Here is a 13,161-nt window from a genome sequence, read left to right on the forward strand (position 1 = left end):
GACTATCATAGCTCTGTGTCCTTAAACGTCCTTTTTTTAATTTTGGTGACTTTATTTTATTCTTGCTTCCATTTTAAAATAGGACGATAAGACTTACGTATAAGAATAATAACATCTTATAATTATCTTTGCATTTCTTACGATATCATTTTCAATTGACTCAGTCTATTTTTAATTTTAACAAGTATTATATCGAATTGTATGCTTTCTTTCTAGTAAATCTTTAATGGTGTCAAGCATGGTTCGAGCTAGGCAAGTTGACACTGTGGTACTACAACTGATTTTGGATGCTATTTCCAAGATTCGTGGTCAAAAACAGCGTCCATCGGATGAAAGAATTTGCAATATCCTACATACTCAAGGTTATGATAAACACGAAACGATAGAGTTATTAGAAAATTGTGTGCGCGAAGGTCATATTCTACAGGTCCATAATAAAGGTAAAGTCTCCTATCGTGATCCTAGTGCTGCTCCAAATCGATTTATTTCTACATCAACATCGTCGACACCTTCAACTACCACTACCAATACTGTAGTCCCTGTAATACCTCCTGATTTGCAGCAATTTATTGTGGCCGCCCTAAGGCAATTGAAAGAAAATGATGGATCAACCTTGCAAGAGATTGGACGATTTTTGATTGATCGACAGCTGGTTAAAACTGATATCAATCAACTCTTATCCCAGTTGCGGTTTGATATGAAACGATGCCTAAAGTCAGGAACCATAGTAAAAAATGGCAAATTTTATCGATTAGTTTCTCGATCTATTAAACGCAAAGTAAGAATATTATCGTGTTGTGGGCAAACATCATTATTATGACAGTAAATAATGTATAAACTATTTTAGTTATGCCTTACTGTACAGTATGAGATTCTAGATAATAGATATCAGGGTATAAGATGCATAATAAACTAAATTATGAATTTACACTTGATTGTTTTTAACAGAAAAAGATTGAACCTAGTCCTATTTGTAGCTTTTGCTTGCAACCAGCTAAAAAGAATAGAAGTAACGAATATGAGGAATTGCTATCTTGTGTTGATTGTGGCAATAGTGGTACGTATGAAGCAAATATTAAAAGTGTTTTTGGTTTCTTATTATTATATTGTATACTTCAGAAAATGGAAAAGAGTAATGTTACATTTGTAGCATTATGTTGTAGCTAAATATATAAATAAACCTCTAATTTTAGTACCAATTCTGACACAAATCATTTGTGAAAAGGACTTTGCCTTACGTCAATATTTATTATAGTATTAGAAAGTAGTATATATATATTAATATTTTTCTTATCTAATTTTGTTTACAGGACATCCATCATGTCTAAAGTACTCTCCAGAGTTAACTTCCAGAGTAAAGACAGAACCATGGCAATGTATAGAATGTAAAACTTGCTCTTATTGCCAAAACGCTGGAAATCCCGTATGATATACTTAAATTAGTATAATGGCTAGTTGCTAAGGAAAAGTTTTAAGCTGACTTATGTAATTATCTTTCAAAATAGGACAATTTACTATTTTGCGATGCTTGTGATAAAGGATTTCATATGGAATGCCTTTCACCACCACTGACAGGGATGCCATCAGGTTACTAACTTGCGTATTCATGTAATAAAAGGATTAGGAAAAAACGGTTAAAATTTTCAGTTGCCTAATTCGATCTATATTGTATTTGTAATTAATATGATACAGCTTGATATGAGGTCACTATAATCACCACTAATACCCATTATCTTGAAATAAATTTAAATTGTTAGGACGTTGGGTTTGTGATTTATGCCAGGGCAAACGTGCAAATAAGTCCCTGAAGAAAAGAGGAAGACCAACAGGCGAAAGGTAAAATATACAAATAATTTTTTTTATGCAATATTTTAATGAGGTATTAAGCTTTCCATGTAAACAAAATATAGCCCTACGAATCACAAGAAGAGACGACAATCACTGACCACATTAGAAAATTCTAATTCACGAAAGGATCTGGATACAGGAGGTAAATCGTAATATCCCTTAACATAATTTCATAAGAGTCCCACGTAATCGCTTATTTTCCTTAGAGATATAAAGAGTTGTAAACATTAACAAATTTGAAGACAATATTAAACCTTTAATACATGGTAACTTATCAAATTTTAATTTTTTTTAATAGATCTGCCTTGTGGTAAGAAATGCCTGATTTTTAAACTTTGTAAGCATAATATCGATTCTAATTCTTTATCAAACGAAGATGTTACAGAAACGGATTATACGCTATTCCGAAAAGCAAGAGATAAAACTGCTGAAAAAGCGGTAAGTTTGGATTCATGTGGTTTACTAATGTAGCGTATTGCATTATACTTTGTTCTAATAGTAGTGACCATGTATGATTATTCTAGGCTGCTCTGTCGTCAAATTTACAACCGACTAGATCGCCAGATGTGATTGAATTTGGAAAATTTAAAATAAGTACATGGTTTTCGGCACCTTATCCCCAAGAATATGCTAGGTTAATATTATAGTATAAGACATTAATAATAGATAACAGAATTTATCTTGAAGCTCTAACATTGGTTTTATTCTTCATCAAATACACCAAAGAAATCTATGACTTTTCTATGTACTAAATGTGAATCTACCATAATTTTATTCTTTTCATGCTTAGCTTACCGGAATTGTATCTTTGTGAATTTTGCCTAAAATATTTAAAAAGCAGAAGTATTCTTGAGAGGCATATGGTTAGTCTAATTTGATCGAAGTAGTGATGTGTTAAAAAACTTTTGTGATTCTTTGCTTAAAATCCAACAATTAGAGCAAATGTTCGTGGCTACATCCGCCTGCTAATGAAATCTACAGAAAGCATGAATTATCAGTATTTGAAGTAGATGGTATGACAAACAAGGTGCCTATTACTTACTTTTTATTATTACTTGTTTATTTTCTGTCTCGTGAATTTTTCTCTTGAATATGACAATTTTATTTATACGTTATTTAGATTTATTGTCAGAATTTATGCCTATTAGCAAAATTATTTCTTGATCACAAGACGTTGTATTATGATGTGGAACCGTTTTTATTTTATGTCCTAACTAAAAATGATGAATATGGCTGCCATCTCGTAGGCTATTTCTCTAAAGTATGCTAGATTTTGTAATTTCTAGTTCTTTTCCTACCTACCGTGCAGTTATCTATTCTATCACAGTTCAAATACATACTGTACTGACTTGAGTCAAATTCTTGTTCCTATAATTGATTATGCTTATTTGAATGATCTTAGGAGAAAAGTTGTCAACAGCGATACAACGTGTCATGCATAATGACTCTACCGCCTTATCAAAAGCAAGGTTTTGGTAGATTCCTCATAGACTTCAGTAAGAATATTAAAAGATAATGATCATTATCTGATGCATTATATATTGCTGTTTAACTGATTAGAACAGATCATCCTTAGCATTTTTCTTGAACTGCTGCATGTTTAGGTTATCTACTATCTCGTGTTGAGGGTCAACCGGGTACACCGGAGAAGCCTTTATCACCTCTAGGAATGATCAGTTATCATCGTTACTGGCAGTCAGCTATCTTAGAATACTTCCATTACCACAGTAACGATGAGCATGTAACTATAAAGGGTTGGTATTAGTATTAAAAATTTATCTTTTTTTTATTCTACCAATATTATCACTACTATTCCTCTTTTCCTTTTCAATCGTAGAAAAGCATTACCTTTATTAGTATTGGATAGTGTTTGAGTTGTGAAACTAAGATTAGCATTTTATAATAGACATTAGTAGAGCATCTGGCATCGATCCACATGATATTGCCGCAATGTTAGAATATATGAATATGATCCAGAGATCTGATGAAGGGTTAGTATTTATATTTGGAATAGAGTAAGGGATAAAATACATCATGATGAGTTACGTTTCGTTTTGTAAAAATATTCTGTAGTTTCACACCCTTAGAATTGAAAAAATATTTACGATACGTGAATATTATGTTTAAAACATGGTAGTATATTGTTTAAAACTCGTTGTTATACTGCGACGCAATCTAGGTTCGTTATTATCGTCGACAATGATCGTGTAAAAAAACATATGGAAAAACTAGCTAATAGGAAACGTATTGAGACTGATCCGGAATGCCTTCAGTGGACACCATTGGTAAGTGGCAATGTTTTCTTCAGTGACTATGAAGCGGAGGAAAAATTCGATAAATTAGACAATTGCAATAGCTCTGATATTGAAGACGCCATAGTTGACGTTGGTGATGTTAAGGATGACGTATACATCAGCTGTAATGGCGATAGTAATGGTGAAGACTCTAAAACTACTGCGATAGTTAAAGATGAAGAATTAACACTGGCAGAATTAAATAATGACAACTCACAAGGTACAGATGGAAGTAGCCAACAAAATATACCATCTAAACGCCGTCGTGGACGCCCTAGAAAATATCCTGTAGCACAATTATCAGACCTTACTGATGAAACTAATGGTGACTTAGATGATCGAATAGAGGATAATGCATTATCTGACCGGAATTGTTTGCCTTCAACGGTAGATGACTCGAATGATATTGATCATACTATCGATAATTGCCTTAGTCTTAACGGACTAAGTAACGACTTAGAGAACGGTAGTAATAATGATTATTCGAATGAAAATTCTGACAATAATGAACGTGATCATACAGCTACGCTCGTGGAAAGTGCAACTGATGATGTGGAAAGTATCAGTAGTAATGGTGGAGTTGTTGGTAACGGAGATAGTTATGCCGGTGGCACGGATTCAGAAACCGATCATCGTTGATGAGCGAATATGCCTCCTAACCACTTACTAAATTGGATATATAGTTACTTATATTTTCTGTATTCTTTTAGACTGTAAGAAAAAGTAATATAGTCATGTTAGCTGCTTATGATTGAGCAATTGCGCTAAATAAAGTATGGGATTAGGAAAATTAAATAATTATTCTAATCACTAGTCAGTATATTATTGATTTTCCGGTTTAAACGACTAGTTTGGATTTTTTTGCATTGGTGATGGCTAATGGCTCAAATAAATTAGCATTATTTAATCTGTTTAATGATAACGTCACCATCTATCAAATTTCAAGTACACGTATGTGTTGTATTAGTGAAATTTGGTATAGGACGAGCCAATCAAAATAACAGACCACTTTCGGTTGTTCCATATGACTGTTATTTTGTTTAATAAGGTTGATGTGATAACTTTTCAATGTAGTTATCGTTGTATTGATTGCTATAGATGTAATTGCTTTGAAATATTGTATATTGCATAGCAATTTCATAACTGCAAAGAAAATTAACCATCTTTATAGCCTAAGAACTACTTAATATTTTTATTTGTTATTATATATATATATATATATATATGTAATTATACTATTAGCTAATGTATATTTATATCTTAAAATAATAAGAAATGCCTACGAAATGTAGGAAATGAAAAAAGTTATCGATCTCAGATAAAAAAAATCTCTTAATTATGTTATTTCATCGTTTTACCGTTTGTTAACGTTAACTTTCATTGCAGTTAGACTATGAAATAACCTGTAACAAGCCATACTACAACCAGGCTTTGTATAATACACACTTCATCTTAAATGTCAATGTAAAATATGATATACGTACATAAACAGAAAGAATTGTCAATAAAAGGATTAAAAATAACAGACTAAGAGCGTTGATCGATTGTTGGATGTTTTCTGAAATTGATAGATTCTTAGACATTTAGCAAACTGCTATTATATTCGGTATGCTTATACGATTGAGTACACTAACGCTTTGTTATCATTGCTATAGAGCGTACAACTTTACACGTATACTGTACTAATAATAGCGACGGTGAAATAAATTTCTATCAAGTTTCATTTGTCTTATAAATCGTATTGCTATAGAGTCTATTTAAGGTTCATACTTCATGATATCCACACATTCCTACAAGATCACTACTTTTTATTTCAATCATAGATTTTATTCAATCTAGCTCAAGCTCGTATTGAGTAATGGATAGTCCATACGTATTTACATTTAATCATGATGAATATACTATAGTTGTTCATGAAGAATAAACATTTATCTACACTCAGTAAGGGAAGAAAATTTTTATCAATTTAATTTATGCAATTTCAATTTTTTTGTCTCGTTGAAAAATTAAGTAAGACGTCAACATCGCCAGTTGGTAAATATAAATAGTATGCATCTGAAATAATCGTCAAGACTCAACAATGATTCACGTCGCTATGGTTGTCTGTATTTAACTTCTTGGAGGTGTTATTCAAATACGCTGTTACAGTTAATGAGCTTCATCTTCTAATAAATGTTTAATTATTACGATCATAGTATACTGGTACAGTATATCCTGGAATAGATCCACTCTACTACTAAAGGTTAAATTAAAATAAAATAATAGGAAATCTAATATATCATTTCGTTAACTAAAACATGATTGTTGATCAGTGAAGTTATTATTACGTCAGTAAACTATTAAATATACTTGTTGGCGCTCCTGACAACACAGACATAGTAGTAAACAATAAAAAAATTATTGATTTCTTTCTATTCCCTCATCTACTTAAAAAAATTAAAATTAACATCAGTTTATGCTATCATTTAATCTTTTATATGTTCATTTACAAGCTGATAAAATGCAATTATAGTTTCATTTATAATTAAATGAGAAAGTAGATATGATAGAATGGATAAAATTTTTTTATTTCATTAATAGATCCAAAAATAATATGAAATTCAATTAATAAATTATTTCAAGTTCTTACCGCTAATAGAATATAATACTTCTATTGTAAGTTGTTTATATTCAATAATTAGATAATTACCGTACCTTAATCGTAGTCATGAATGAGGAAGAGAAAATTATTCAAAGACTCAGCAGTAATGTCGTGATAATTTCAATTGTCTATGTCAACGCCAGTATGTAATTTAATTAGGGTCATAAAATTGGTCGTGTGATCCAGCTATTAATGGAATTAATTAAATTTCACTAATGATGTTAATTTAGGGTCACCTTCTATCCTATTATAATTTCAACAATTCATCGGATTATAATCCATTAATTGATAACCAAGCTACTATTATTATGGGTTATTTCTAGTCATAAAATTAAAACAATTAAAAATCATAGCTTGATTATTCGCTTAACGTATTGAGACTTGTATGCAAGACAACAACGTTAATAATAATTAACTGTGAAACCCAAAGATGAATTGATTAATAATCTTAACGTAGAAATTAGTCAGTGACTATATCTATTTTATGAATTATTAATTGTATATCGATGTAGAGTTACTAGAGTACATGAAGTATGTAGTAATAAACAGGAAGGATTGCATTGTGCAATATAAAGCGACTCTGTTCTATGTTACTACCACATTCAAATAGAAAATAGAGTTAATTATAGTATGGAAGAAAAATTTATTTTCCCTTCCAGGTTAAACATAGGTTAAATTATGTAATTTGTAAAATGACTATTCTTGTAATCTTTGCTTAGATACTACAGTGCCAGCTAAACTACGCGTATGCATAAGCAAACGTTAGTATTACATTGTCTTTACAGAATCATTGCTATACGGAATAGTTCACGTTATTCGCCAACTGTAAATTATAACAGCTATGTAAAATATATTATTTGATTAACAGATTGAAAATTAACTCTAGCTAAATGAAAAATGACTAGTGCAATTGAATCTATTACTCAATTATATGTCCTATTCTCGTTATTGATACAAAAGGATGTTTACTAACTATTTTGTCATTACATACTGAAAGAATCTAACGAGAAAATTGATCAAGTTGTTGTTGTCAGGTAATTGATTGCAATCGAACAAAAAAACTTAATGTCCATGAAGGATAATTTGCATCTTTTGTTATTTGATTTCATCGTGACCTACATGAAGGCGATTAATAAGTAATGAATAAATAGTATAGTTGTCGGTTCGTCTAAATAATTCGTCCACCCGTATGTCGTTATTATATTTTTCCAAGTTAATTAGAAATTTTTTGGATATTAAATAACTTTTATATGGCATAAATGAGTGAGATAATTTAGTTTAGCAAGTTTAGTTTGACCTCATTTTGAATATACTGAAATAACGCATGAAACCGCCGATGTTGACATTGTCATATTATCGCAGTCCTGCAAATTATGCGCGGCTAAGTGCCAAATAATTACTTACTAATTTTGATAAGAGGTTATTTTTAACACCTCTCTTGATCGACTCCCATTTGGAAATTTTATCAAAATGATTTCTTTAAAATAAGACCGATTTGATATGTATATATATACTGATCGAATAATTTTGACATTTAAAAGCATTTAACCGTAATGAAAAAATTAGATTAACAAAACTATCAACATAATTATTATTATCCATCATCCTGTTTATACAATTTATTCCTATATTGTTATTATGCCAAGGCTTAATTTGGAATTTAGAAAATTAAAGCAACCGACTTAGTTATCCGTGAATGAGTCATTGTTGGTCGTTAATTAAATTTAAATTGGCCTTGAGGATAGAGGCATATTTTTTTCTCCTTTTTTTATTTCTATGACATCCAATTTTTTTAATCAATTTATCAAATTAGTCTTGGCTATTATCTATAGCTGATAAGCTTTCCGATCATAAACAAACACATAATATGTTCATTTGTAATCTTGATCCTGTCGACAAGAATAGCTAAAAATTGGTAGGAATATTAATTTGTTGTTTAACTTAATGTTGTTTAGCATGATTAATTAATTACTGATCGCGATTGAGTATACAAAGATAGACCCTATAAAGGTATACATGACGCTAATTATCTTTGTTGAATTAATCGCTTTATCTTATCCTTTACCGGCTAACATTGTCTATTCACACTGAAATGTAGACCGTTACTAACAAAATAATTACTAGCATATTAGTAAGATAATATAATATTATTAATGACATTTTATTTTGCATTTGCCAGCAGTATTTTCGTATATCTAGATGTCTTCACTTAGCTAGCATTATAAATATGGGTAGACGAAAAAAAGTCTTATGAATAGAATCAATCATATACGCTGATTCAGTATTTATTAAAGCAATATTAATAAATTAGTTATCTTAAGCTTTAACTTTTTTCCTAGTCTAACTTATGCTACATTTTTGTGAGTCTTACCTTTTATAGAATATGCTCTTTGTATTGTTATCCAAATTCTATAGATTGGATATCAAAACAAACTTCTGCGTCCTGTTACTGCGCTAATGTATCTTTGCAGTATTGGCTGATCTCTATATTAGTGACATTAACATATAAGAAATATTGATGATAGCATATATAGCAGTAGCGGTACTGAAAGTATTAGTTTATTTAATTTTGATCCTATTAACAGATTACTTAGTTGACTTTTTGGCTGCTTTCTCGTATTCTACTTCATTAAAATTTTATCAATCGCACTTTCGTGACTTGTTCATTGCTGATCCAATTAGTTTATTATCATTTATATTTTATGCATACTTGTAGGTTCGTCTTTCAACGCCTTATTTTAACTGTCGTATCTATTACAATGGTTAATTATCGACTAATTAAAAGTAAGAATCAACTACGTGGTTATTGTAATGCTAGCCATGTTATACAAAAGGCTCGCTGTAGATTGTATCAACAAATAAATAAATATAATAGTTGTATTCACCATAATTAAATTGATTCAGTTATTATTTGTAAACTGTATTAATTTGTTTTAAATGTCACAGTTATTTTTTAATTAAATTTCAACAATAAGCATATGAATTTTATTTTTATCCTGCAGATGTTGCTTGATTAATGATCATGGAATAGCTTATACAAGTTGCAATGAATTCATTGACTGTCGTCGACCTTTTACAATCATTGCTATCATCTTTACTCGTGTTAATTTACAAAGAGAGTGTATTTATATGACATTGATTTTTTTTTAGTACCTAGATGAAAGATGAAGATCATATTGATAGCTGTAGCAATAGCGTAGTTATCTATTTAGAAAACTAGTATATATGTTATATGTAGTATCAATAATATAAGCAATGATCACACAAAATCCCTTATATTTGGATATTCATTTATCCATTGGATAAAATAGCAGTCAAAGAATTCATTATATCTTCAGAATAAAAAATTAAAGGAACGTTTATCGTGTATTATTTTGGTTATGGTGGGCCTATATATATTTTGATATCTTAAAGATAAGTTAATTAAATTGAAATAAGAATCGATCGATAGTAATCGATTACCAGTATTCGATAGAATACGATAGTAAGGATAATTAATGACTATCATTCATTAATAATGTTCGCATATTCCATTGATTATTAATTCAATATGTATTATATAGTTATTTTCAATCTAACGAGCGGATTAATTAGAATGTTACAACAAGATGATACGGATCAAAAAAGAATTCCGTCAATAGATATAACATAAAATATCAACTAGAATAATAATTAAATAATAACTGCTTTATTAAATGTGAAGAATTGAATAAGAAGAGTAATTAGATTGTGAAATAGAAATAGATATAGGAAGAAAGCCATAAGTGTAAACTAGGTCAAAGTATTGTGTATCATGGAAAGCATCGGAGAAGATGTGCAAAGATAGCAATAGAAATAGTGACCTTTTCAATTCAATTGTCATTTTTGAGGCTTTTTATAGTGCCTCGTATTTAACGGGTCACGAAATAAAATGAACTAAATATTTCTCTATTTATATACTGCACAAGAAAGGTTATGGAAATATGACTGTGAGCTTATGTTATAAAACGAATATAAAAAACTTGATAAGACTCGGACAAATCATTTCAATTTCGTATTATTCGATAATGGGTAATTTACTACTTTCTCATTAGATTGTCTCGAATTGATTGATACTGATGACTGAATAGCGTGAGTTAAAGTCCCAACTTGAATGGAGTGCTCTCTGTAGTAGTTGGCATTAAAATATTCCACGCAAGTAGTTGTATCAACACAATACAATTCTGTCAATTAATTTATTTTAAGAATCAAATGGCAGCTGCAAACAGTAGAGTAATATAAATGCTAGACATATTGAGTTACTTGATGTATTGAATTGCAATTTTATGTCGTCTGGCAGGATAAAAGCACTATGATCTCGTTAATATCGACTATATCCGTATTGCTTGTTTTATTTTTGACGCAGTCTTCGACTTGCTATTACTTTTAGCCCTAAAGAATACTCTTCCTTTTATGTTCTTATTTTCAATTTTTTTTACCCCTCCTTATGAAGATTTTGATTATTCTAATCACCGTTATCATAATTATTATAAAAAGATAATAATACCTATGAGGTTTTCCTATTTATACATCTATCCTCGGTGTAGATACAATCTATAATAGTTGAGTATTTGACCACTATAGACTGCTGCTCTAACCATCAATGATCTACTCTTTCTCCTCAAGAGGGAAATGAAAATTATCATTATCATCTTATTTTATTATTGCCCAGATTAAAGAAGACTATTAATTTTTATTTTTTTTTTTAATTAATAAGCGTCATTTTATTTTATCTAAATGTTGTTGTTGTCGTTGAATATAACAGACGATTTAAAAAAGGATGAAAAGTTTAATAGACAAGGGCGACGAGCACGACATCTCTAGTAAATGTTGGAAAAAATGATTACAATAATATTCCTGTAAAATGATTAAATAGAGGAGTAGAAGAGAAAATGATGAGTAAGGATTGGTAGGACGACATAGTAACATGTCAGGTAACAGGAAAGGGAGTGGAGGTGAAATGGCGACAATGACTGGACATAGTCACGACAATAACATAGTCGGGCAAGAATCTTAACGAATTAGAAATAATAATTATTAATATGTCAACAATGATGGCGCCAATACGTATTGCTAATAGAGCTGTTTAATTGCAGTTAAGTAATGTTTATTATTCATGAAGACAATATCATTCTAATGTTGAACTTTTGCTTAACAATCAACTCTTTTTAATTGCTAATGCAATTTGTTAGACGCCTAATTGCTTAATATTATAGCAGGTTATTTTATTACTTCCTATACAAACAATCCAATCAAACGCGTAGTTGGCTATTGGTACAACAGGGTGCCTTCATTCTATACTTACGAGTCTGCATACTTGTATGTATACGGCATCTATCTAAAAATGCCTTATTTGTATAGGTAGATCTCATCTGCTAATTAAAAAGTGCACAAGATCAGCCAACTCAATTAGTCGCATTTATTTAATGACTTCAACTTAATTAACTGCTTTAATCTTTTGATAGCTATTCAGTTGAATTTACAACTAACTAACTAACATTATTTCAGTAATATCAATCCAATTAGTTGATCAAATTGGATTATAGTAATCATCTTTGATTCTGAATATACTGAGTTAAACTTTTTTTAAGGAAATTCATTTAATTTAATCTTCACCGCCCTTCCTAATCGATGTATCTTTAAAGTTTTTATCAAATAATTCAGTTTTAATGTTACTTCATTATTAATAACTCATTGTTTAATTGGAATTTATTACTTTTTTTGGAAAACGTCTTCAAATTCAATGACTATAAAAAAGTATCTTCGAGATTGATTGTAAGCCACTTTTAAGAATTGGATTTATTCATTAGAATTCTCCTTGAAGATCACGAGTGAAAGAGAGAGAAGGAGTAAAAGAGAGAGAAAGAGGCAGAACGAACGACAGAGTGATTGAAAGAGAGAGACACGAGATTGGAACAGATAGAGAAAATATCCATCATTGAATTGAAATACGAGTATATCCAGTATTCCGAGATTGGAGTTAGAATAATTTAAGATAAACAGCTAATTCTTGATAAAATCGATTCAATCAAGGACCAAAGTTGTGTTAATCAGAGCTAAGGTTCATCAAGTCAATAGCATCCTATTATCGAGATAACAGATTTTCAAACTTCAAGCTGGCATTGGTAAATTGTTGAAATTATTAAACTCGTTAATCTATTAGTTGATGCAAATTAAGCATTATATTGGTGTTACTCTTGTGAATCTACGATCAACTTTATTTGAAAAAAGATTGACTTGCTGAAGACTGGTAACTTCCACCTAGTGTTTACCCTAATTATAGTCAATAAATTAGCTTGCTATCCGCAATCCAGAAGTGTTGAATCCAGGCTATAGTAGTCGCTTTTTGTTGACCAAATT

At 30.2% G+C, this 13,161-nt stretch overlaps 1 protein-coding gene across 1 annotated transcript; it reads left to right on the plus strand.

The window, feature by feature from the left end:
* Positions 1 to 238: 238 nt before the first annotated feature.
* On the plus strand, positions 239 to 4,781 carry TRIADDRAFT_55230 (uncharacterized protein; the record flags this gene model as incomplete). The annotated part of the gene is made up of 15 exons (XM_002111305.1): positions 239 to 778; positions 949 to 1,057; positions 1,311 to 1,423; positions 1,506 to 1,587; positions 1,758 to 1,836; positions 1,911 to 1,990; positions 2,147 to 2,286; positions 2,373 to 2,482; positions 2,639 to 2,711; positions 2,786 to 2,875; positions 2,969 to 3,109; positions 3,251 to 3,344; positions 3,453 to 3,602; positions 3,755 to 3,839; positions 4,028 to 4,781. 15 exons carry the CDS (start codon positions 239 to 241, stop codon positions 4,779 to 4,781), a joined length of 2,640 nt encoding a protein of 879 aa, XP_002111341.1.
* Between the last annotated feature and the right edge of the window lie 8,380 nt (positions 4,782 to 13,161).

Source organism: Trichoplax adhaerens, genomic scaffold (genome assembly GCF_000150275.1).
Source record: "Trichoplax adhaerens TRIADscaffold_4 genomic scaffold, whole genome shotgun sequence".
Lineage (NCBI taxonomy): Eukaryota > Metazoa > Placozoa > Uniplacotomia > Trichoplacea > Trichoplacidae > Trichoplax > Trichoplax adhaerens.